At 35.0% G+C, this 26,376-nt stretch overlaps 1 protein-coding gene and 2 long non-coding RNA genes across 6 annotated transcripts; 1 reads left to right on the top strand and 2 right to left on the bottom strand.

The window, feature by feature from the left end:
- Nucleotides 1-59: 59 nt before the first annotated feature.
- On the bottom strand, nt 60-1,560 carry LOC145109770 (putative serine carboxypeptidase-like 52). The gene is made up of 7 exons (XM_079046936.1): nt 1,457-1,560; nt 1,137-1,375; nt 950-1,021; nt 715-863; nt 515-628; nt 385-439; nt 60-235 (listed from the first exon to the last, which is right to left on the bottom strand). The coding sequence occupies exons 2-7, from the start codon at nt 1,191-1,193 to the stop codon at nt 140-142; spliced, it is 543 nt and encodes a 180-aa protein (XP_078903062.1). The 5' UTR covers nt 1,194-1,375; nt 1,457-1,560; the 3' UTR covers nt 60-139.
- A 276-nt stretch (nt 1,561-1,836) lies between these two features.
- On the top strand, nt 1,837-3,568 carry LOC145104466 (uncharacterized). 4 transcript variants are annotated; one of them, XR_013707094.1, is made up of 6 exons: nt 1,839-2,028; nt 2,165-2,315; nt 2,426-2,526; nt 2,603-2,766; nt 3,009-3,104; nt 3,359-3,568. It is a non-coding gene; the product is annotated as an uncharacterized LOC145104466 (long non-coding RNA). The 4 variants fall into 4 exon arrangements; XR_013707093.1 differs by having other exon boundaries at nt 1,837-2,028; nt 2,150-2,315; nt 3,009-3,568; XR_013707095.1 differs by having other exon boundaries at nt 1,838-2,028; nt 2,438-2,526; nt 3,009-3,568.
- Nucleotides 3,569-4,064: 496 nt separating this feature from the next.
- On the bottom strand, nt 4,065-5,053 carry LOC145109771 (uncharacterized). The gene is made up of 4 exons (XR_013709197.1): nt 4,819-5,053; nt 4,463-4,536; nt 4,235-4,357; nt 4,065-4,162 (listed from the first exon to the last, which is right to left on the bottom strand). It is a non-coding gene; the product is annotated as an uncharacterized LOC145109771 (long non-coding RNA).
- Between the last annotated feature and the right edge of the window lie 21,323 nt (nt 5,054-26,376).

Below are 26,376 nucleotides of genomic sequence, written 5' to 3'. Positions count from 1 at the left end.
CTACCAGGAATAAATATGATAATAAACTAAATCCTTGTTTACTTCAATTAATCATTCTCTTTTGGTTGCATCATCAAAAGATACAAAAATCAAGCTTTTACAAACATTGATCATAAGATTAATACAATACGCATCATATCTACATTGAGCTTGAGTAAGTTTTCGAAGCAAGCCACCTCTCAGCTAAAGCCATAGCTTCTTTTGGCTTGTATTGTGCCACTGAATGACCCGCACCCTGCAAGTATATAAATCAAAGAACTAAAATACAAATGCAAGATAGAGGCTTACTTGATTATGAATATAAAATATGAAGGAATCAAACATGCAAAAGCATAATGACTGCTTTATTTAAAATATTGATGATGACAATAATGTGTATCTTACTTTAACGGTGGCAAATGCCAAGGAGAATTCCTTTTGTGCATATGTCATTTCATATCTGGAATAAAACGATGAGATTAGTAAACATACAACTAAATTATAAAATACCCAAATAAATAAAGTCGATTCTCACCCTCCGACTTGATTGTTAATATAGAACGGCTTCCATGGGCTATCAATTTCTAGATCAAGAGCAACTATCCATTGCTCGATTCCAACATATGGAAATGTCATATCATGATCACCACTGTCAATAAAATGTCTTATATTATGCATAATATTTCACTATGGTCTAGTTAGGGAACAAAAAGGTTGAGAATATCGTTATGTTACCTAAAGATCAAAGCTCGACAATTTTTACTAACAAGTTTCTTGTGGTATGCAAAACTACTAAAGATATCATAAGCATAACAAAATGTATCATTTTTTCCTTCAAAGTAATGCATCGTCATGTTGAATAACTCCCATTTTCGAATCATTCCCTGAAAATAAATTTTTGAACATGTTTTGATGATATATAATCCCTAACTTATACCTCCTTCAAACCATATATAACTAATTAACACACCTTGCGAACTTTAAGAGCTTGTTGCACAGCCTCATCATTCATCCAATCTTCTCCAAAATTGTAATAGTGCTCCTAAAAGTGCGACGAGAATATGAATATCATTAGTTTTAGGAATCAAATTCCTATTACTCAAGATCAACCATGGAAGTATAAGTTCTTGTATAGACAAAGGAGAGAGATAGATTACACGACAATATGGCTTCACATCCGATTTATTACAAAGCGGATCCAATATATTTTCCATATTTAGTCCACTTGTGCACTACAATTCCTAAAATTAGATGGCTACATGTTTTATGAAATCACCATGGTTTTACAAAATCAATTTAGTCAACATACCTCCATGTATCTTTGAAGACTATCTATGCATATCGAATTGGCAGTATTCATGTTCACATAATTACCACGACAATTTCCTATTGCAGCCTGCAAAATCAAATTATTATCACTATTATACAAAGATAATTCATAATTTGATAGTAATTCTTAAAAATGTCTAAAATTTACCTTATAAATGTCATCAGATATAAGTGCCATACGATGAGCATATTCAAATCTAGAATTGAAATCCATAAACTTATCGGTGAGAGGACTGCAAAGAATGTACCCCTATGTGCCAATTCAAAAAACATAGATTATTTTGTATCTTCAAATTAAATTAAAATATAAAGCTTTAAATTTCATGAGATTGCATGGATAATCACTAGTACAAACCCTATTTAATAGTGCGATAGGTATTTTTTTTTTAAGGCGGTGATAGCGTAAAACCGCATCATTAAACTGTTTTCACATTAATAGACTATAAAATCGCACCATCAAATATATTTATTGATGCAGTTTCTATAAAAATGCATTAAAAACCATTTATTAGTGCGGTTTACTTCAAAAACGCATTATTAAAGATTCAGTTCCCTCCTAATATTTTGTTCATGGCGGTATTTCCCCCTTCCAATTTTTTCATTCCCCGCCCATGTCTTTCCTTTCAATATTTTGTTAATCTCTCACCCAAAGGGCAGACGGCAAAGACACAGCAGATCCTGACGACCTCTTGCTTCTAGCGACTTCCTCCTCCTTCTCCGGTACAAAATCTGAAAACCCTAGCGTCGATTTTTCTGATAAACTATTCTTAAATAGTAAAATGTTTTGATTTTTCGTTTCTTCGCTATTTCCTCTTTTGTTCGTCATATACACGCCTCAAAGACCCTTCCCCTGTAGGCTTTCTTCTCTTTCCAGCGTATTACATCGGCGATCTCATCGATTTCTATACCGGCGCGGTAAGGTAGCCTCCACTCCGGCGCAACAACCCCTTCGAACGATGAATTTTCATAAAGTCTAAAATTCTTGTGTTTAAGTGCTTCAAAGAACGGTAAGTAATAAAAAGCCTCCTTTTTTGTCCTTTAATTCTATGTACTGTATGTAGTGTATGATTGTGTGGATGTGATTGCTTCGCAAGATCTAATTGATCAGTGTTGGTAGAAATTGAAACAGGTAAAAATGAGATAGGGTGTTAGGGTTTATCGAATGCACTCTACATGTTTGTTAAAATGCCTAAGGCATCTCCGAACAACAACAAGCAGGTAACCTCTGTTAGCTTTGGCCTTCTAGATCTCCTGATGCCTTTTTCCACTAAAACAACTCCCCTTTTTATGTAAGGTGCCACAAGATGTTGTGACAACAGGTGGGTAGAATTCTCGTCTTTGTACAACCAGAGGTTCAATTAAACACGCCATGAATGAAGAAAAGTCAAAACACCATGAATGGAAAAAAGACAAAAGAGATGGAAGCTGTCACAACATATGGTTGTTTCAATCCTTAAGGTTTGCATTTGAGTTACTTTCTTAGGTTATATTCGTTTATCATCTATAAAGTTAAAACGTAATTTGCAAACACTAGTGAAATCAAAGTTTTGGAAATCTAGCAAATGGTTCTTTTTTTATGATTTAATAGTATGATGTGTAGTCACTATATCAATTTGAAAATAGATAAAATGATGAGAAAGTTAGAAAAGAAACAATAATAGCTCTGCAAACTTGTATTCAACAAAATCTTTTGGCTGCAGATTTACTACTTTTGATGAGAATGAGGAGGGCAATTTGTATCTTTTGAACAGACAAAGGATTGGGAGATTAATTTGTGTCCAAGCTCACTGCCTTCGGTTTGTGTCCAATCTCTCTGCCTTTGGTCTTATGAAAAAGAGAATAGTTTTGACATAGGGATGTAAACTGTTCTGAAACCTGCCCGAATCGAACCAGAACCAAAAACGAAAATGATGGATTGGGAGATTCGGGAACTTGACCGAATACCACTAATCGGTTCCGGTTCGGTTCCGTTTCACAAATGTTTGTTATACCTTGATAATATAAATTAATTCCATGAATTTCCATGCATCGTTTTGTGTTCATTTTACAGGCTTAATGTTCAGCACCTAGAATCAAGCTAAATTAAACTAACCCCATTGGAACAACACTACAAGAGTTGCAAGGAGTTAGAGCTCAAATGATTATATCTTTCTTTGTTTTCTAGAATTAAATGCAACTTATTTGTTAAATACATTGAATCTCGCTCACTGCATGTATCATGACATTATATCTTTTAATGGGTTGATTTTTGTTTTGTTTCTGTACTCTATTTTAAAGGGGTTTATGTTGTTAACGGTTGAAAAAACTTTTAGATCTTTCAATAGATTGATTATCTTGGTAATGTTCCAGTACTTTTTAGGTGGGGTTATTTGTTTATTTAAAGATGCGGTTCTTTATGTATTTAAAGGAGCAGTTCTAATTTAACGATGCGGTTGTAATTTGCTTTTATGGAAGAAACAATTTGTTTTTTTAGGGCGGTTCTGTCATTTTTTAGGGCAGTTTGAAAACCGCACTATTAAATAAGGTGATTTTTTGAGGCGATATTTTTTGGTGCGGTTCAATAACCGCATCAATTAATTATTTTAACCGCATCAACAAAAGCTTTTTGTACTAGTGAATATACTTGAATATTCAATGAAGGTTTATCACCTCGTTCATTTGCTACAAACAATAATTTTTCAACATGTCACAACCTTTTTCATGCATGATGTGAAATAGAAAATCGATATATCACCAAAGAGAATCATGTACCTTTGTACAGTTCCAAAGTAATGATAGGCGTTATAATTCCCATGTAAGAAGTGCCCGCTATGTATAGTGGATTTTTTAAAAACTTACGATGGTCGATAAGAAACTGTTGGATATCAACCCTGAACATGTAAGATTTATAGACTTAAAATCAATTTTAGATTAAAATAAGATATACCTTCCGAATAAAATTGTTAGCTTGCTTGACCAAAATGCTATCACTGCTGATTGATGCTTCTTTTGTCATGGCATATGAGAATCCGACACCCGCAGGCATATCAACAAATATGATATTAGCTATCTACAACAAACCAACCCTATAAATTTTAGCCAATATATAAACATAAATTCTTTCTCAGATTCAATATATAATAATATAATGTCAATGTAGTGAAACTTTATTAACCTTAGTCCATGAGTTTGGATTTAATGTGACTGTGATATTCTCGGGAGCATTGGCAAAGTTAAAACTAAGTGGACCTGCAAGAAAGTAATTCATTAGAAAAAAAAGTCAAAGTTGAAACTAAGTGGACTTGCAGAAAAAGTAATTCATTAACAGATTTACAATTTCAATAAAACACTTTCTCATTTTTATAGGGTCAAATGTAGAATTTTTTTTACCAAAATGGTATGTTTTAAAAACTTATTTCCCAAACAAGTATGGTTTAAAAATAATTACCATTTAGGGTTAAAATGTAATACCAATTCAAATTCGAAAAAACCAAAACAAAACAAATAGAACAAGACCCTTGAACTACACACCCAACAGACGACGTCTTTGAGATCGCGACAATCATCTTCTTCGCTTCCGACCACATCCGACGTCGGCTAGTCCAATTCCAGTTACAACAGACGTCGAAAAGTCTGCCTCCACCCTTGCTGCACCGGGCGAACCGTAATTTATGGTAAAATTCTTCCTCGATTCCGACCATCAGACGAAAAACGAGCTCAATTTCCTATAAGTCTTCATTTGCATCAGCTCTGTGATTTGCTTTATTTGCTTCAGCCCTGTTGTGATGTGCTACAACATTCATATTTTATGCATTGTAATTGATTTTTTGTTTTGTTCCCATTTGCTAAATGGATGTTGTTACAGTGTTTTGTTATTAGGGTGGGACAACTTGTGATGGTCCAGATGGTATAAATTATAGTAAAACTCCAAGAAAGCAATCAATACTACATCTTTTGATAAACACCAACACCACATCAACTTAACTTGCAGATATTCATCCGTAGGTATTGGAAATGTTGTAAAATACATCCCTCTTCCTATCAAAGATAATGATGATGTTAGAATCATGTTTGATGTGCATCGTCTCCATCAAGAAGTAAGTAACATTGATCTATATTTAGAGATTGAAAACAATGTTCAAATTCGACACACAGAGATAATATCTAGATATAAACATTTGTGTTTTACATGATTTACATGTTTCTACTTATTTTGGATGTGATAACTTAGTTTGTAATTTTTGATGTAGAAATCACGAATCTGTTATTCTAGAAGAGGAAAGGAACAATAAGTTACTATTACCTAATACGAGTCATGCTAATGTCATATAAGACATAATTCAGAATGAAGATGTCTACTTGATAGATGAACACTTGCACATGATGGTGGAAGGAGACATGGGTAGCTTACAACAAATTTGTTGGAGATTTTTAATAGTGTACTTAAAGGTGCTTGTTTTATTTATCAATCACAACTTGTGTCCAACTTACTTTCTATAGATTAGTGCACTATATTTGAGGTGAGGCATCCTTTAGGATCTAGTGCCCAAGCTAATGGAGTTGCATATATTTCTCATGATGTTGAGTAGCTTTGATGTAAAAAACAAGTGCACACTCCTTGGGATCTTTTAATCGAGAGAAATGTATATTTGAGTTGATAACTCAAAGATGAAAAAATATACAAGTAGTTAATTTGGACCAAAAAACTTGAACATGTGGTAAGTGGAAGGTATTTAAATATCATTATTCTCATATCTTAAGTGCATGTGCCAAATTTTCTTTGAATAGTTGGCAATGTCTTCATAAATGTGACTCAATTGTAGAGTATTGTTCTACTTGGGCATCCGAGTTTTCCCCACTTCCTCATGAAGTGTATTGGCCGCAATTGCCATCTAGAGAATTGCTTCCAAATTTAGAGTTTTTACAGAACAATATGTTTATCATTTTTATTTTTTAATATAAAAGTTAATAGCAAATAAAAGAAAAGGTAAAAATGAATATTTAAAAAACAGTAAAAATTAAAGAAAATAGCTAAAAATATTAAAAAAGTTATAAAAACAATGTTTTGGTAAATATTAAAACAATAGCTGAATTTTTTTTAAAAAGTTTAAAAAAAAATATTATTTTGGTAAATATTTTTGACAATTATACCTTTTTAGTAAATATGTTTAAAAGTAGACCTATTTGATAAAAAAAAAATTCAAACACACTTATTTTATAAAAAAAAAGTCGTCAAATTTACAATTCCTTGTTTTAATTTCTAATTTAAGTAATTAATAAAGTTTGAAATCATTAAGCAAAGTCGTCAACTTTATAAAAATAAGCAATTTGTATTGATACTTATTTTCAAGTTCTGATAATCAATTTTATAATCATTACAACTATCATTAATATCGAAATAAACATTACGACCGCAGAAAACAAAGCTTCACAACAGTTATATAATTAGAAAACAAAGGTTCACAACAGTTATATAATTTTGGGCCATATCTGGAAAGAGGGATGTTTCAAATTCAATCTTAGAAGTCATTAATTATCATCTACAAAAGAGAGAATGTTATAATTTATATTGTTTTCAATCTAAAACTGAAATATTGTATTTTTTTTCTTACAAATAGAATATCTATTGCTGTTGTATGACTAATTGATTAGTGTATGCTTCTGGACTTAATTCATCGGCTACGCGTCGACACTTACTCATGCATTGATGCCAGCATGGCATCGTGCGGTGGGGGCGGGGCCCACTAATCAACTTAAATAAAACTATACCATAAAATAAAGAATGCATTACTTCGTATGCAGTGTCATAATAATTTCTAATTTTTTATCACTACAAATTTCTTTCTAAACACATTATAATGCTACATGATCAATATCATGGTATGATCCTTTTTAAAGATATATAGTATCGTTATTTCAGTATTACTAGTTGTCTTAAACTCTTAGGGTGCGTTTAGTTGCGGAAAAATGGGCCGTTTTCCGAAAAAAATTTCCAAGAAAAATGAGAATTTTGAAAACGCGTTTAGTTCGTTTATTTTTCTAAAATTTTCGCCGAAAATGAAAATTTTCCGTTTTCTAAAATTACAAAGAAGTTGGAAATTTTTAGAAAACCAATAATTATTGTTTTCCACATTTTTCTAATTCCAAAGTTTTTCTAAAATATAAATACACCCTCACTCTCATCTCTACCTACCCCCATCTCTACACCTCCAACCCACCACACCCCTACCTACCCACACTCACCTACTCCCAAGCCCACCCTTACAAACACACACACAAACACACACCTACCCCAACCCCCACCCATACCCCCCCCCTCCCAACACACACACACACAAACATAAAGCCACCCCCACGCCCACAAACACACACACACACACACAAACCCACCCCCATCCCCAAAAACACACGAACACACACACACCCACACCTACACCCACCCACACACTCACCCCCACCCCTACAAACACACACACACACACAAACACACACAGACACACCTACCCACCCAACACCACTACCACAATCACCGACCTACCATCACCATCACCACCACCACTACCCCATCAGCACCACCACCACCACCGCCGCCGCGGCCACCGCCATCACCACCACCGCCGCCGACCCGCTACCACCTCCACCCCCACCCCACACTACCACCGCAACTGTTTTCTAAAAATGAAAACCAATAGAAAAATACACATCTAAACACGTTTTCTAATTTTCTAAAACTGAAAATGAAAAATGAATAAGTTTTAACTAAACGCGTTTTCTAAATTTTTCAATGAAAACCGGAAACGGAAAACGAAATATGAAAAGAGAAAACGAAAAACAGAAAATGAAAACTGTTTTTCCGTAACTAAACGCAACCTTAATGTTATTGTCGTTCAAATTAGATCGTCATTTAAATAAATAAAATCTTTATTTTATAAATTAGTTTTATTATCGCAGGTCTTTTAAGAATTTATAAATATGTTTTCATTTAATTATTCATTAACACCAAAGCAATCAAGGATTATATTAAGTAAACACTACAAGGATTTGATATCTATAAAGTATAAACAGGGTGCATGGTGTAAAATGTGTAAAGATAACTCGCTGCAACTGTCCAACTGTTGTTTGGCGGTTTATTTTGGAATTTAACGTTGCAGATGAAGGTTTCTTTAAACAGGTATACATGGTATCTTTGAGATTAAAAAAAAAAACCTATGCATGAACAAAAACATAATAGATCATACCGATTTGATAGAAGAAAGTAATGACAGCAGAACAGCCAGGACCTCCGGCGAGATAAAATAAAAGCGGGTCTTCTTCTGGATTTCGTTCTGATTCAACAAAATAGTAGAAAAACTGTGCTTCTTTCTTCTCTCCTATTCCCACATAACTTCCATACAATACAACAATGTTTTAATTAGAATTAAACGTGAACGAATCTGTGTTAATTTTCAAAAGCACCATGTTTTCCGATGAACTAATTAATAACCTCTTGTTACAGCTAAGTAGTGTAAATCGATAATTTTCAATATGATATGAAACCAGTTTTTTCATAAAGGTTGAGATGACGATACCCCGTTTCGAGTTTGAATGGAAGTTGACCAGGATATCCAGGAAGGGTTTTGACGATTGATTTAGAATGCGATAGAGTTATGAAGATCGATTCAAGTGTTAGAAGAAGGAGCAGGAGCGAGGAAAGGGCAAGGGCCTTTGATCCGTACTCCATTTTTACGTGTCACTTGGAATTTTGGGTGATCCCACAGTTGGCTATAATATAAATAGAAGTCTTCCACCATGGTTCCTTTTGAAAATATTAAACCGTTTAACTAAAATTATCATATCCGTGATATATGTATTTTTTTAGATAATAATTGGAATTTCTATGAATTGAGGAGTCATAGAACTTTTTTTTTTCATATATATATATATATATATATATATATATATATATATATATATATATATATATATATATATATATAAAAGGTTAGGTTAATATGAGACAATAGTATTTTGTGAGACAAGGAGACCACATCTTGACCATTAATCTTGAATAATCAAAGACTGAAATTAAATCAGATTAAACCACAAGTAGGCAGTGGTATTTTTGTAATTAAATGGAACTTTGAGATTAGAATAAGGCACGAAGGGGCAGTAATGGAATTTTACATTCTATATATTTCATTCAGCTTGCAAAAACACTCGATATTCTTCCTAAAAACCCTCGATACGAACACTAAACCCCATTTGATTCAATCTCGATCATCGACATCTTCTGTTTCATTCACAAATTTGTTTCGGATTAACCCTAAATCTAAGTTGATCTTCTGATTCGAGCTCCTTATTCTGATTCTACCTGAAATTCAACTTCCGATTCATACTCGAAAACCCTCGATTTTCAACTCGAACACTAAAAACCTTCTGATTTTGAATTTGATATCGAATCAAATGGCTCATTCTACAAATTCTTATTCTGATTTTGTATCAACAGTTGTTCCAAGTAAGTATAATACTATAAATCTCATGTTCTTATTCAATAAACCTATGTGTTCTTATTATAGAATTTTGTTTTACTTTAAATCGTTGTGTATCTTCAACAAATGTTTTATAATCGAGATATTTCACTAGCGAGTTATATGTCAAAGTCAGGATGTAATGGAATATAACATTATATAACATGGAGTACAATCTAAACCTACATCTCAGTGTGTGATTTATATAGAATCTATGAAATCATTAAGAGATCTATATCTAGATGTTAACTCCACAGGTTATTCAAAAGTGTTCTAATTATTCCTCATTTCATTTGATCTAAATATTCTAAATCAAAATCAGCAAAAACGTTATGATATTCTGACTAATTGTTCATCATTTCATTAGATTTATGTATTCTGTGTGACCAACAAGTTTTAGATCCATAAATTGTCTAATACTATAGATTTTGGTAACATAAATCTCTTTTTATGATTGTAGTATAGTGTTTAGTCAAAAATCTTTATATGTTCCACTATGTATTCTAGTGAATTTTATGTTGACTGACATTAGAAATTTGTTGTTATGTATGTATAGAATTGTGACATGATTATATATCTTCAACTAATATGAATTCTAATGGAATTTGTTGTTATTGATGCAGCTAAAAAGGTATAAACCAAAGCAACTGTAAGAAAAACAGTAAGAACTCCACCAACAAAGAACATTTCAACTTTCATTTATAAAGATAAAGGCATAAATTGTAATTACTTTTAATTTAAATGTTATAACTGCTTTTAGTAAATTCTGAATGCTTTTAATAAATATTCTAATTGCTTTTATTTGTTAATTTTCTTGATACATATTCAGGGGATCCAGATAGGGTTAAAAAAGATATGAACAACCTTTTCTTAAAATAATTCATAAAAAAGCAAATGTTTGGATTTATTTTTTTTAAGTTAATTATTTTGAATATTCTAATTTTGTTTATCATATATTCTAATTGCTTTTAATTGTTAAATTTCATGATACAGATATACAAATTGCAAATCAAAAGAAAAAGAAGACACATGAAGGAAAATCAAAGAAAAAAATTAAAAAAAAGATTGTTACTTCTGAAAGTGACTGATTCTTCTTCTGATTCATCCTCACATCATAAAAAAAGAATTAAAAAGGGTATCAACAATCATTCTTTAAAATACTTCATAAAAGAAAGTTTTTTGGATTTAGTTTTTTTAAGTTAATTATTATGAACATTCTAATTGATTTTAATAAATATTCTAATTTCTTTCAATTTTTAAATTTCTTCATATAGCTAAAGCTACAAAAAAAAAAACTTGAAAAGAAAAAAAGGCATTATGTTTCAGATTCTTCATCTTCACATTCAGAGACATCCGAGTCACAGACATCCACAACAGAGAGTGATGAATCTGGTAAGATTATAAGAATGAAAATCTACTAAAGTATTATAATAAAATAGTGGCATAGGTTGTCTTTTATAATAATCATATATGTATGTTGACATTCACTAAAAGCATATTATATGCTTCTAATAGAAGAATTTATTGATGCAGATAAAGTAAAGAAAAAGAAGAAAAAGGAAAGTAAAAAAAACATTTCAAGCATCACAGCAAATTAATCCATGATGATGTGAAACACAAAAAGAAAAAACATGTTTTTGATTCTTCAACAGAATCAGAGACAAAATCAGATACATAAAAGGAGTCAACAGGTAAAATAATCTAAACTTTTTTTGTGAAATATAAAACGTCTATGATTTTATAGTTTATAATTTTAATATTATGGAACAATAGAAATATTAGAATGTTTCTAACAATAATTTTCATAGCGTAAGTTAAAATATGATATGAACTGGTTATGGATCATAACTGAAATTCTAGGTATTTTGATGTGAAAGTATGTTTCTATAATGTGTAAAAAGAAAAGTACAATGTTTGATATGAAAGTATTGTGATATGAAATGTTTACGGTTCATATTACATATTCTAGATATTCTGATATGATAAATCATATATTACTTGATTTTTGTTGTTTTACTTAGCTGATATAGGATTTTGCAACATTGAAGTTTAATTTTTTATAAATATTATAATTTGAATAAAGATCTACATTATAATTTGAATAAAGATCTACATTTTACTTAGATGATATAGGATTTTTGGATTAAATTTCATAGAATATTCTGATATAATAAGTGTATATGTATAATATTTTGTTGGAATATTACTTTGTAATTTGTTATAATACTTTTTTCTGGTATTACTAACATTTATGACTGATGTAATGAATTAGATGATGAATATGATGAAGAAATCTATGTAAAAAAGAGAATTGATGATAGAAAATATGTTAAAGGATTGAGAAAGATTAAAGAAGCAAAAAGGAAGAAGAATAGTGGGGACAATCGTGCAACAATAAAAAAGCAAAAAAATATGAAAGAGGAAAAGACTGTGAAAGATATATTGAAGGAGTTGCCTTCAATAAACACTAGATCGACACCTGGATTGATGACGGTGGCTGTAAGTTCTTTAACATCAGAACAAAAAGATTGGGTGAAGCGGATGGGATTTAAAGCATTTTTGAAGATCAAAATTAAGAGTATTCCTTTAAAACTTTGCCATTTTGTGCTTGAGCATTATGACGAAGGCACGGACAATATTTTGATTCGCGGAAAAAGAATAAAGATCACAAAGGAAAAAATTCATAAAGTGTTCGGTTTACCTAAAACTAGAAAAAGCTTATTTGACTTGGATATGGTTAGCGAAGATCATCAAGTGTTTGATGGATAGAGAAAGGAACTTGAAGGTGGAAAGGCACATGCTACAAACTACAAGAAGATTATTCAAAATCTGAACAAGTGGATATGAATTTCAAGTTGGGTTTCATAACTTTATTTGTTAATACGTTTGTAGAATCCATTCCAATGGGGACAAACAACTTAGTTACGGTTAGAGCACTTGTTGAAGTGGATGACATTTCTAAAATCGATTGGTTTCGTATCTGTTGTATTGTGTGAAAAATTCAAAAGGGAGATGGCGTCCAAACAACCCCAAGTGTTAGTGTCATTACAGAGGACCGCTGTTGTTGCTATTGGTATGTTTTTTCATGTACTTATTTTTTTTCTTAATAATAGATATCTAATATGATGTATAAATAATGCAGCTAATCTACAGCGATGAAATTGAATGCAAGCTCCAAAAAATAGAACGTAAAACACCATTAGTTACGATGTGGACAACAGATAAGTTGAATGAAAGACAATCTTTTGAGATTGAAGCTGGTGGATTTGGGGTTGGAAATCTAATTGAACAAAATTCAAATTTGGAAGGTGGCAAGAATGAGAATCAGGACACACGTATTGAGGTATATTCAAAATAGAATATATTATTTAATTATGTTTTAGAATATATTTTAATTATGTCCTAATTTCATGTAAGAAAAATATTTTAATGTCTTTTTTGGTGGGAATTATGCAAAACATATAAATCCTATGTGTGCATGCAACCATATTAGTTGATCTATGTTTTCTCTAATTGAACAACAAAATAGAAACCCTAGAACACTAGCATATAATCAAAAAATACAAATAGAGTTAGAAGAATCATACCTTGATTATTATATAGTAATAACAATGCAAATCCTTATGTTGTTGAAGCCTTGAGAGCAAGCGTCACAAATATCGCGCCTCTAGTGGTTCACACCCAAAACTAGCAAAGGAAGATGATTGAGAATGAGGAAAGAGGCTAGAAAATTCGGCTATGCCTTCAAAAGAAAGAGTGTCCAAAATTCATAGGGTTGAGACTGTATTTATAGTGCAGTCAGGAAACCCTAGATAAGCCCTAATCCAAGACTATCTTAAATCGGGTAATTATCCACTTTCCTGTTTATCCACCAGGGATTATTCTAGAATCCCTTAAGCATGAAGAACCCGTCCATGCCTAATGGAGGGTTCTAGATTGCCTCTTGCTGAACTATTGAACAATTGCACTTTAGTCCCTACACTTTTAATTAATTCCTTTAATCCCAAAATTAATTCCAATTAATTTCTGATTAAATATTACTATTTATAATTAATAAATTATTCTCATAATATATGAACAAATCATTTATTTCAATTTATTAATCAAATAATAAATCAACATCTTTCTCCAAAATATTTGTACAGTTGCTAGTTTTGAGAGCAACCCAAAAGGACTATGTTACTATCAATTCAAGTATATACCAATTATATTTATGGACTTAGACACCTAATCCAACAGTCTCCCACTTGGATAAGTCTAATAACTATATTTACCATTATAACTTCAAAACTGATTAGCAAATTGTAACTCTCAAAAGCTGTTGTCGAATTCTGACCCAGTCAGATACGTGTCCTAAGATAAATGATCATATAATCCTCCATTCTGCAAGATATCGTGTGGACATGAGACATGGAAAAGAATCAATCTCATCATCCAATACTTTGTTTCCCGATTTCTGATTTGTAATGACAAAGAACTACTAATCGAACACATCAATTTAGTCTTGGCCGGGCCCGACACTACAAGTCAACACCAAATTATCGAGGGGCCCAAAGATATCGCTTTTTCCCCTAAGGGTAAAAAGGAACAGATAAACTTTGACTTATATGCTTGTGCTATTTACTCACCAAATCACGCACAACAATACATTTTATAACATCAAATTACTGATGCGTTTACATATTATCAATGCATAATTGATTTGTAAACCACGACTCATATATCTCCGTTTAAAGACTATAAGATATTATCATCTCAGAATTACTCGTGATAAATTCCATGAAGTAATACTCTGAGCGTGGGTTAATCCAATACTTAAAATCCCTATTTTCAAGTACTCATGAACGATGTAGCAAACCATTGCTATGTCTAAACCCTTAGACAATCTACAATCCGATTCATGACAGCCTTAATTAACTATTTACTTCCAAAAGTATGAACGACTATGGATGTTTGAATAATTCAATTATTCTGGAAGTAAAAAATGAAACACAAAGTAGTAATCCAACTCATAAATAAATCTCCATTACTTAATCACCAAAAGTCAATTACATTTATTTTGTTACAAGTTTCTAAATACCTATCTAACTACTAAAACTAATATCATCATTCAGGCCAATTCTCCTAGCATGTTGAATGTGCTTGACCCTATTCAGACCCTTTGTGAGAGGGGATCTGCTGGATTCTCTTCTGATGACACCCTCTTCATAATAAGGTGACCTTCTTCTACTCTATGTCTGATGAAATGGTATTTTCTGTCGATATGTCTCGATCTGCCATGATCTCTTGGTTCCTTTGTTAAGGAAACAACCCCTTCATTATCACATAAAATCTTCATTGGCTCCTTGATGGCTGGAACAATTCCAAGGTCACCAATGAAGTTATTTAACCAAATTGCCTCCTTTGATGCTTCGCTTGCTGCTATATACTCTGATTCACAACTAAAATCAGCCAATGTCTCCTGTTTGGAACTTTTCCAAGTTATCGCTCCTCCAGTAAGGGTAAACACCCAGCCAGATTGAGAACGGAAGTTGTCTCTATCTATATGAAAGTTGGTGTCACTATACCCGGTTACTCTTAAGTTATCACTGCCACCAAGCACAAGGACCCAGTCCTTAGTTCTTCGTAAATACTTAAGAATATTCTTAACTGCTATCCAGTGCGCTCTACCTGGATTTCCCATGATAACGACTGACCATGCTCAAAGCAAAAGCCACATCAGGGCGAGTACATGTCATATCATACATGATAGTTCCAACGCCGGAAGCATATGAAACTCTACTCATTTCTGCTATCTGTACATCGGTACTCGGACTCTGAGTCTTAGTTTGATATTACTCTGGATAGGCAGTTCTCCCTTCTTGGAATTCTCCATACTAAAACGCTTTAGCACCTTTTCCAAGTATGTACTTTGACTAAGTCCAATTAGCCTTTTACTCTTTTCTCTCAAAATTCTTATCCCCGGAATATAAGCAGCCTATCCCAGATCCTTCATAGCGAAACACTTTCCAAGCAAAGATTTAACCTCTTGCAAAGTTGGAATTTTGTTCCCTATAAGAAGTATGTCATCAACATACAAAACCAGGAAGGTTAGTATACTCCCACTAGCTTTGACATATACACAAGATTCATCTTCACTTCTAGAGAAGCCAAACTCTTTGACTTTCTCGTCAAAGCAAAGATTCCATCTGCGAGAAGCTTGTTTCAATCCATAGATTGATTTCTCAAGCTTACACACTATATTTGGATACTTTGCATCCATAAAACCCTCTGGTTGACTCATGTAAACATCCTCAGCCAACTTCCCATTAAGGAAAACAGTTTTGACATCCATCTGCCAGATCTCATAGTCATGAAATGCAACTATGGCTAGCATTACCCTAATAGATTTAATCTTGGACACTGGTGAGAAAGTCTCGTCATATTCAACCCCTGGGGTTTGAGTAAAGCCTTTCGCAACCAGTCGAGCCTTGAAAGTGTATACTTTTCCATCCATTTCGGTCTTCTTCTTGAAGATCCATTTGCACCCAACTGTCTTACGATGTAACACCTATAAAAATCATGCCAATTTAAAACTTTTTAAATCATTCAAAAACCGATCATTATTAGAAATTTGTTTTCAAAATGGTTTCATGTCAGAGTATCCCATAATCAATTCATAAAAACATAAAGAGGTGCACGATCATGCCTTCGCCTTCCCGTGATCATCAGAAGTACCTGAAACCAAATCAACAACTGTAAGCCCGATGCTTAGTGAGTTTCCCCAAAATACCAACTCCATACAAACCATATCAATATCATATAAACAAAAAACATGCATAATGAGCCATCAGCCTGACTGGACCGCCTCATAGGCCATCAGTCTATCTGGACCACTCTCCGAGCCATCGACACGTCTGGACCACCTCTCAGGGCCTTCAGCCTATCCGGACCGCTCGTCGGGCCTTCGGCCTGACTAGTACGTACTAACCGGGTTTGCAGTCTATCCAGTCCGCCCTGGGTATGTTGGCACAAGCACAAAGCATGACCGCCTCAAGCCAACCCCCAATCAAACGATCATGTGCACATAATATCATACACTAGCTAGCATGTATAGATAGTCATACAGATCTAACAGATCACTAACATAGTATCATCCTATAACCAGGATACCGATCTAATCGATCACTAACATAACATAATCCTATAACCAGGATACCGATCTAACGGATCACTAACATAGCATAATCCTATAACCAGGATACAAATCATAAAGGTTCAGCCTTGGTGCCTTAGACCATGTTGATATAGTGAAAAGAACTCACCTCACAATGTCGATCGAAACTGAAATATCAAATTCCCAAATCACGGCTCCAAACACCAACACCTACAACCACCAATGATCCACTTCCATGAATACCCAAATTACAAAGGTACCCTCAGAAGTCAACTGGTCAACCCTTGGCTAAAGTTAAAGCCAACGGTCAAGGTCAACAGTCCATGTTGACCTAACTCGTCGAGTGTAACTCACTGACTCGTCGAGTTCCTTCAGAACTCAAGAAGTCGTGAAAACCCTAGTGGACTCGCCGAGTTTCCAAACAACTCGTCGAGTCTATGCAGTGTCCAGAATGTCGGGAAAACCCTAACTAACTCGTCGAGTCATCTCATTGACTCGCCGAGTCCATGCAAAATCCAGAAACAGGCAATCTTAATCCGACTCGTCGAGTTGACCATGCAACTCGTCGAGTCCCTTCAGTCATTTTCTTATTCAGACGCTTTTAAGCAGGACCAAGGTTCCAAATTATAGATCTAACCTCCTAGGGCATGGTTACCACATAAAGTTGCAAACTTTACGTGCATGCAAGGTCTTAAATTCCAAAAACAAGGAAGAAGTTTAATCCAAAGAGAAAGGCCAAATCTTGATAAATTCAATTACTTTATGACTATGAGGACTTAGAGGAGCCCAGATCTGAAGTTACAACTTCAGATCATGCCCATTACCCGAAATGACCCACAAATATGCTAAAAAATGGCCTTAAACCCATGAATATGGAGATTTAACACTAGAATGATCAAGGTAAAAACTTGTTACCTTTAAATGGAAGCCAAAACGATGTAGATGCTGGACCTACAAACTATTTTATGTTCCAAGCTTCTCAACCTCCAAGCTTCTTCAACCAATGCACCAAAAACACTCTTTTAGCCTCACAAACACTCAAAAACGGGGTTAGATCTCTAAGGGTTTTCTTTTGAACGTGAAAGGGTGGTAAGGAGGCTGGGAGGAAGGACTTAAGGTCCTTTAATAGGGTGCAAACCCTAAAAAATAGGGTTTCATATTCCAGCGTCAACTCGTCGAGTTGGGTCCTCCAACTCGTCGAGTAGGTCCCTTAAGTCGTGCAACCATATCCGTTTCTACACAACGAGTTGGGGCATCCAACTCGTCGAGTAGGCCTTTGAATATGAAGATCAAGCTGTAAAATTTATACTTGGGAGTCGGGGTGTTACAATTCTCCCCCACTTGAACTAGACTTTGTCTTCGAAGTCTGCTGCGGTGAACAACTTCGGGTAATGCTCCCGCATCTCTGCCTCCGGCTCCCAAGTCTACTCGGATCCCCTCCGATGCTCCCATTGTACCTTTACCAAATGTACTTCCTTGTTCCGTAGAACCTTCACTTTCCTTTCCAGAACGGTCACTGGCCTCTCCACGTAATTCAGACGCTCGTCGACCTGTATATCATCCAATGACACCACTACCTCCTCATCTAAATCGCACTTTCGCAACTGTGAAACATGGAAAGTGTTGTGGATCTGACTAAGCTCTTCCGGGAGATCTAGTTTATACGCCACTTTGCCAACCCTGGAAATGATCCTGAATGGTCTGATGTATCGGGGACCCAACTTCCCCCTCTTCCTGAAGCGAATCACACACTTCCAGGGTGAGACTTTCAGGAGTACCATGTCACCAACCTGAAATTCCAACTCAGATCGACGTCGGTCGGCGTAACTCTTCTGCCGACTCTGTGTGGTCTGCAACTGCTGTCTGATCTGCTGAATCATCTCGGTAGTCTGCAAGACTACCTCGGTCCGACCCATCACCCTGTGACCAACCTCGCCCCGACAGACTGGGGTGCGACATCTTCGTCCATACAACACCTCATATGGTGGTGCACCAATGCTGGAGTGATATCTGTTGTTGTAGGAAAACTCTCCAAGAGGTAGGTAGGAGTCCCAGCTCCCACCGAAGTCAATGACGCAGGCCCTCAACATATCCTCGAGGGTCTGAATGGTCTGCTCGCTCTAGCCGTCTGTCTACGGATGGTATGCGGTACTGAAATGCAGACGCGTACCCAGTTCCCCGTGGAACTTCTGCCAGAAACGGGAGGTAAACCAAACATCATGGTCTAAGACAATAGAGACCGGAACCTCATGGCGAGCGACAATCTCGCGTATATATACATCGGCCAACTTCTCGGCTGATGAGCTCTCCCGAATGGGCAGAAAGTGGGAACTCTTGGTCAATCGATCCACGATGACCCATATAGCATCGAAACCCTTTGTGAGAGCTCAATTGTTACACCAAAACACGATCCAAAAGGTATGAATATTGTAGACAAGATGGTTGGAGACAACATAGGTGAGAGCTCAATTGTTACACCCAAACACAATCCAAAAGGTATATCTATTGATTTTTCCCCTTGGTCTGATTCATTCATAAAAAAATTAGATGAGGATTACTATAGAATATTTCCAAATAGAAGTCCAGATCCAAATACAATTCCAATTCCAGTTGTTAAATCTTCTGTTCAAACAAAAAACTAACATTTGAAAATTCAGAATTTCCTTCCTTTAATCTTCAAATAACCCAACTAATGAACGATGCAGAAACCGATAATAATTTTGAGGGTAATGATGAAGATGGAGAGTTAGAAGGGAATGAAGAATAGATTTTAGATGAGAAAGGGAAAAAGGGTCAGAATGTGGATGAAAGAGGGAAACGGAAGGTGACTAATCCATATATTTTTATATCACCTTTTGTGAATAGGGTAATTGACTTAAGTGAAAAGTTAGTACTGAGCAAGAGATAATGGCTCAAATCATGTTTAGATGCGCTGGAGACAAAGATCAAATGTAAGTAAATTCATAATGTTTAGTAAATTTATTTATTAGACATGCATATTCTTGAAGGAATATATTTATAAATGTGAGTATTGTGTAATATTCTTATTGGAATATTGTAACACTATTCAAAAGAAATATTATTCTAATCAATTTACATTAGTTTTAGTTAAATAATATATTTTAACTAAAATGGAATATTTTTGTTTGAAAGGAAATGATGTTTGAAACCGAGTCTGGAGACATAATGGACATGGTTTATTTTTTGATGATGCCTAATTATTTGATTAAATAATTGTTTGGTAAAATGATAAATGATTAAAATCTATATATGTTTATTATTATTATTATTATTATACAATAATGTTGACAAACAACAACACATATTGTTAATATGGTATTAAGCTTATTCTAATTTGTTTTAAGTTAATTATTCTGATTATTCTAGTTTCATTTAAATACTTGATAATAAACCGTGTCATTATCTAACTAGAATATAAAAAATAAATTTAAAAATTAAATACCACAATTTATGTTTGATGATGCCTAATTATTTGATTAAATAATTGTTTGGTAAAATGATAAATGATTAAAATCTATATATGTTTATTATTATTATTATTATTATTATACAATAATGTTGACAAACAACAACACATATTGTTAATATGGTATTAAGCTTATTCTAATTTGTTTTAAGTTAATTATTCTGATTATTCTAGTTTTATTTAAATACTTGATAATAACCGTGCCATTATCTAACTAGAATATAATATGTAATTTTGTTTTAGAATATATTAGTAAAAAGAATACATGAATTTAGATTTAGTATTCTGTTATAATAATAAAAAATATGATTATAAAATTTTAGTATAGTTCAGGACATCTTACTTTAAAAAATAAAGTACATTCTCTATGTTAGTAGAAATATCAAAATGCATACTTTTTGTACATATATAATATTTTTACTTGTTGCACTCGTGATCAGAATCCTGTGATCTTCGACTCGGTAAAGGGGGGGTATCCTAGAGGTTTTGGATGAGCGGTTGAGCTCGTTTCGTTCTGAGATGATGGTACTATCAGGAGCACGATCTTTGACTTTCAGGGAGTTCCGGGCATGTGGGGCTCCAGATTATCATGGGGTGAAGGACCCCATTGCAAGCATGCAGTGGTTAGCAGATGTCGCTAACGCTTTCCGCACCAGTCGTTGTCTCGAGGGCGACAAGGTCGAACTAGCTTCCTGCCTTTTGAAGGACAGGGCACGAGACTGGTGGGATGAGGTTGGTCATGCTGTGGGTGATGATGTTGTTGATGGGATGACCTGGGATGATTTTTCGACCAGGTTCCGAGCTAAGTTTGCACCGGTTATTGAGGTGCAGCAGTTGGCGCGAGAGTTTCAGGATCTCCGCCAGACTACTGAGACGGTGGCTGAGATCACCGCTATGTTCAGGGAGAGGGCACTTCTGGTTCCGTAGTATGTGTCGTATGAGTAGATGAAGAAGGCCCAATATCATGAGATGCTGAGGAGCGACATTAGGCAATTTGTGAGCCGATCCAGCTGTAAGACGCTGGAGGATATGATCGCTCGGGCTAGGGAGAGGGAGATTGACCTGGAGATGAAGAGGAAAAGGAAGCCAGATGAGGTTCAGACATCAGGGGGTTTAGGAAAGAGGCCCAATGTATCAGATTCTAGATCAAGGGGCTATCAGGGTCGTAGCTGTCGTGGCAAGTGCGACAGGACGCACGAGGGACCGTACAGGAGTGGTTGTGGTTCGGGCTGCTTCATGTGCGGCCGGACGGGTCATTATAGCAGGGATTGTACTGCTACCACCACTCAGGGATCATATCTGATTTGCTTTTATTGCAATCAGAGGGGCCATAAGAAGGCCCAATGTCCGAGTTTGGCTGCAGCAGGACCGGTGTCAGCACCCACTCCTGTGACTCTTCGGATTACTGACGGACGCCAGGGTCGGGCACATGCGCCTGTGGTGAAGAGCAGGGTTTTCCAACTGACGGCAGAGGAGGCGCGTGCAGCTCCCAATATGGTGGCGGGTATGTATCTTCTCCTTATCTCTTTATTTATATTGAATTGATTCTTTATGTTTACATGTATTATTTTAGGATCGTTCTTCGTGAACGGTATCTCTGGTTTAGTGTTGTTTGATTCGGGGGCTACCCGATCCTTTGTATCGTTTGCGCTTAGCAAGATATTTGCTGGAGCTCCGGGGGAGCTGGATTGTCCTCTTGATGTTGATATTGTTGATGATGGGACGGTTCGGGTTGCGAAGGTTCATCAGGGTTGTACCCTTCAGTTATTCAACGAGCAGTATCCGGTTGATCTGGTTCCCATTCCTCTGCGTGGTAACAAGGTCATCGTGGGCATGGATTAGTTGAGCCCTAATGAGACAATGATCGACTGTGAGCAACATTTAGTTCGGGTTCGGGCCCTAAGTGGGGGAGAGTTTGTGATTTAGGGTGAGAGACCGCAACATGGGCCAATTTTATGTTCTGCAGCTAGGGTCAGACGTTATCTTCTTCAGGGTTGCTCGGGTTTTGTTGCCTGTGTCATGGATACCCGGGATAAGGGTAAGGCGACCGTGGATGATGTGCCGATTGTGCGAGATTACCCGGATGTATTCCCGGAGGATTTTCCTGGGGTGCCTCTGGGGAGGCAGGTGGAGTTCAGGATTGATCTGGTTCCAGGTGCGGCTCCGATAGCCAAAGCACTGTATCGGTTGGCTCCTCCCGAGATGCAGGAGTTGTCTACACAGTTGCAGGAGCTGTTAGACAAGGGATTTGTTAGGCCGAGCAGTTCGACTTGGGGTGCGCCGATTTTGTTTGTGAAGAAGAAGGATGGGTCTCATTGTATGTTTATCGACTACCGGGAGTTGAATAAGGTAACAGTGAAGAACCATTATCCACTTCCGAGGATTGATGATCTTTTCGACCAACTTCAGGGTGAATCTTGGTTCTCCAAGATTAACTTGCGATCGGGTTATCATTTGATGCGTGTCAAGGATGAGGATGTGCATAATACAACTTTTCGGACTCGATACGGTCATTATGAGTTCGTGGTGATGCCTTTTGGGCTCACCAATGCTCCAGCCATGTTCATGGATCTCATGAACCGCGTGTGCAGACCGATGTTGGATCGATCTATGATAGTATTGTTGGATTAGGTGTCTAAGCCCGTAACTATAATTGGTATGTACTTGACCCGAGAGTAGCATGGTCCTTTTGGGTTGCATTCACCAGGACAATCTGATAGGATGGATATTTGAGAAAGAGGTTATTTATGATTTATTAATATATTATAAGTATGATATATTAATAGAAAAATCATATTATTTAATTAGCATTGATCAAGGATTAATTTGGAATTAATTTAGTGATCAAAAGAGACTAATTAAATTAACGGGGACTGATTATGTAAATCAGTGATACATATGGTTTGGGCTGTTGATCCATGATGGACTAAGTTTATGTAAGTTTCCATGAAGAGTTAGTCCATATGAGTTATTGGATCATAAACCTAAGTGTAAGAATTAGGGTTTACATGACTCTTGGAATTCTACACTATATATGTATTTCCCTAAACCCTAAATTCGTGCATAGTGTGTTCTTAGAGAACCATAGCCGATTTTGTGTCTCCAAACCTCTCTCTCAAGTCCTCCAATTGTTCAGGGTGTCTTGTGATTCCATTAAAGGTGCAACATTTGAGGCACTAAGTTCTTAAAGGCCAAATACTGTAGGGTTTTGAGCATTCTAACACTCCTAAGTATACATGCAACCCTAAATACCTTGGATCTATGTTTTCTCTATTATACATGCAAATATGAACTTTCCAAGGTATTCATGCTAACTAGCATAATAACATTGATTCATATGAATATATCAAGTTAGAATTACATACCTCTTTGATGTAGAATGACTTCATGAAGCTTGAGTGCCTAGTGCCCCAAGTGTGACACCTCAAATGGTTCACACAACACCAAATACACTTGGAATAACTTGAGAGAACATACACACTTCATGAAAATCGGCTAACCCTCATGTTCATTCTCTAGTGACCGATTTTGTCAACAATAAGATGCTTATATAGTTAGTGACAATTAGGGTAAACCCTAACTGTCATGGCTTTCCATTTCCTTGGATCCATGGGTTCAAATACTCCATGGAGCATCCATGGAGTATCTTATGGGTTTTAGCCCAACTTAACAATCCATGGAGCATTAGCCCACTATACAAGTATGGGTGATTTACACAATCAACCCATATATTTAATTAGTCTTCTTTTGATCACTTAATTAATTCCAAACTAATTCTTGATCAATACTAATTAAATAATCTTATTAATATATTATAACTTATAATATATTAACAAACCTTAAGTGTTATTTCTCTCATTATAGTCTATCCAAATGCACAATGCCATGCAACCCAAATGGACCATGCCGGGTCGAGTCAAGTCTTACCAACTATAGTTATGGACTTAGACATTAATCCAACAAATACATCAAGCTACAACAAGAGGTAATCATCTAATCTATTTTTATGATTCAAATATCAAATTGTATGCTAGTTGTAGGCATCATGCTTTGGATATTTTGTTGCATGTATAACTAGAGAAAATTTAGATCCAAAGCATTAGGATTGTATGTGCACTATAGGGATGTTAGAGTACATAAAACCCAACAGTGGTATCAGAGACATGGGTAGTTTTCTGTTATATTGATGCATGGCTAATTGTTCAAAGTTAAAGCAAGTTGAAAACTGCACTCTGACAGAAGGACTCGACAAGTCCATACATGAACTCGACGAGTTCATAGTGAACTCGACGAGTCCATAAGCTGACTCGACGAGTCGGACAGTCTGTTGGCAGATTTTCGGGGTTTTTGGCCAGAATTGGATTAGGATCATTACCATGAACTGTTTTATATCATAAAATCTGTTTTTTTGATTTGGTAGTGATTAACCTCATCCAATTAAAAGATAAATGTCAAATATTAAGATAATTACAAGTTATATGATAAGATAATTAGTTGTATTATTTGATTTATCTTGCTACATGAATTGTAATTAGGTCAAATTGGTAAAAGATAATATGATTACTTTATTTGGTTAAAATTTGATCTAAATGGTTTTGAGAGGTTACAAAACTTGCCATCAAGTTTTGGAACTCAAAAGTTTTTTTTAAAGAGTTACAAAAACTTGTCATCAAGTTTGGACCACAAAAGTTTTTCAAGAGTTACAAAACTTGCCCTCAAGTTTTGGAACTTAAAAATACTCTTTTATGAAACATTAACTCTAGTAATTGAAAGGTTTCAAAAGGTGCAACTCTTGAGTTCATAACTTAAAAATTAATTAAATAGTTTTTAATTTTGAATTTGTATATTTAGAACCTTGATGTTTTTTTTAATAGTTCAATTACACTCTTATGGATTCTATTAAGTTAATTAAATGTTTAATTAAGAAAGTATTATTAAATCCATAATCACATGGTTTAAGAATAATTAAATTAAGAGTATAATTTATTAATATATTAAACCACCTAGTATTTTAAAAAGTGTAAAATACACCCTTATACTATATAAAATTGAAAGTTTAATATATTATATATGTATAAGTTAAAAGTCAGTCTTACCGTTAGTATACCTCATTCACGAAGCCAATCTATAAGTGGGTATAAGGATACTGCCTATAAAATGGTGGTTTAACGGGTGTCCACTCTCACCCGCCGCTTCCTTGATTGGTGGAGGGTCGTTAGCCGAACTGGTAGGATAGGACATAAATTCTCATTAAAAGTATAATGATAATTATAAAGTAACTAAATGTTTTATTAAATTCCTAATCTAAGTTACTTTAGGAAAAATGTGAATTTGATGCTAATCCATGAAATTGCACATTGCACCTTATTGGTCAGTTAGTGGAGCGTGTGTGGTTAACCGGCACACTAATGTGGACTAATGAAGGATGGAAATGGGTTTCTCGTAAATTATCATTGATCAATGAAGCGTGTGTGGTTAACCGACACATTGATTAGGTGATTAATGACATCGAGAGTACCAAGCTAATTTGCATGGTTATTCACACCTTGTTTGTGATCCTCGGTATCCCAGTCAAAAACTTGAAGGGCATAATCGAGATTAAACATGTCATTGAAAAGTTCAATGAATCTCAAAAGAATCTAGGAATTTCAATTCATTTAAAACCTAATATTCATTTTCGTTTTTCATGGTGGAAATTGGTAAATTGTCATTTACCTACCTTCAAATATTTTGCAATTGGATTACGGCATCCCTCTTCCGAATTGCAAAATATTGTGTTGGGTCCTAGCCATAATATTTCATTTGGGTGTTATATTAAGGACTTAAATCAATTAACTTGAATTTCTCCCTTGTAGATGTCTAGTTCTGACAATTATGGTCTACCTTATCCTTTTGGAAAAGGCTTTCCTTATAATGATGATTTTCCACAAGACGATTGA

Source organism: Lactuca virosa, chromosome 4 (assembly GCF_052849685.1).
Source record: "Lactuca virosa cultivar CGN04683 chromosome 4, Lactuca_virosa_CGN04683_v6, whole genome shotgun sequence".
Classification (NCBI taxonomy): Eukaryota; Viridiplantae; Streptophyta; class Magnoliopsida; order Asterales; family Asteraceae; genus Lactuca; species Lactuca virosa.
Note: the sequence above shows the minus strand (reverse complement) of the source record. Positions and strands in the feature narration are given on the sequence as shown.

What these genes read in the sequence shown, in the direction of transcription:
- LOC145109770 (XM_079046936.1), bottom strand. Translation starts at nt 1,193, where the DNA reads ATGGAAAATATATTGGATCCGCTTTGTAATAAATCGGATGTGAAGCCA. An exon ending in AAGCTCTTAAAGTTCGCAAG is followed by an intron (nt 864 to 949) that starts GTGTGTTAATTA and finishes ATTTATTTTCAG; the next exon opens with GGAATGATTCGAAAATGGGA. An exon ending in TGTCGAGCTTTGATCTTTAG is followed by an intron (nt 629 to 714) that starts GTAACATAACGA and finishes TTTTATTGACAG; the next exon opens with TGGTGATCATGATATGACAT.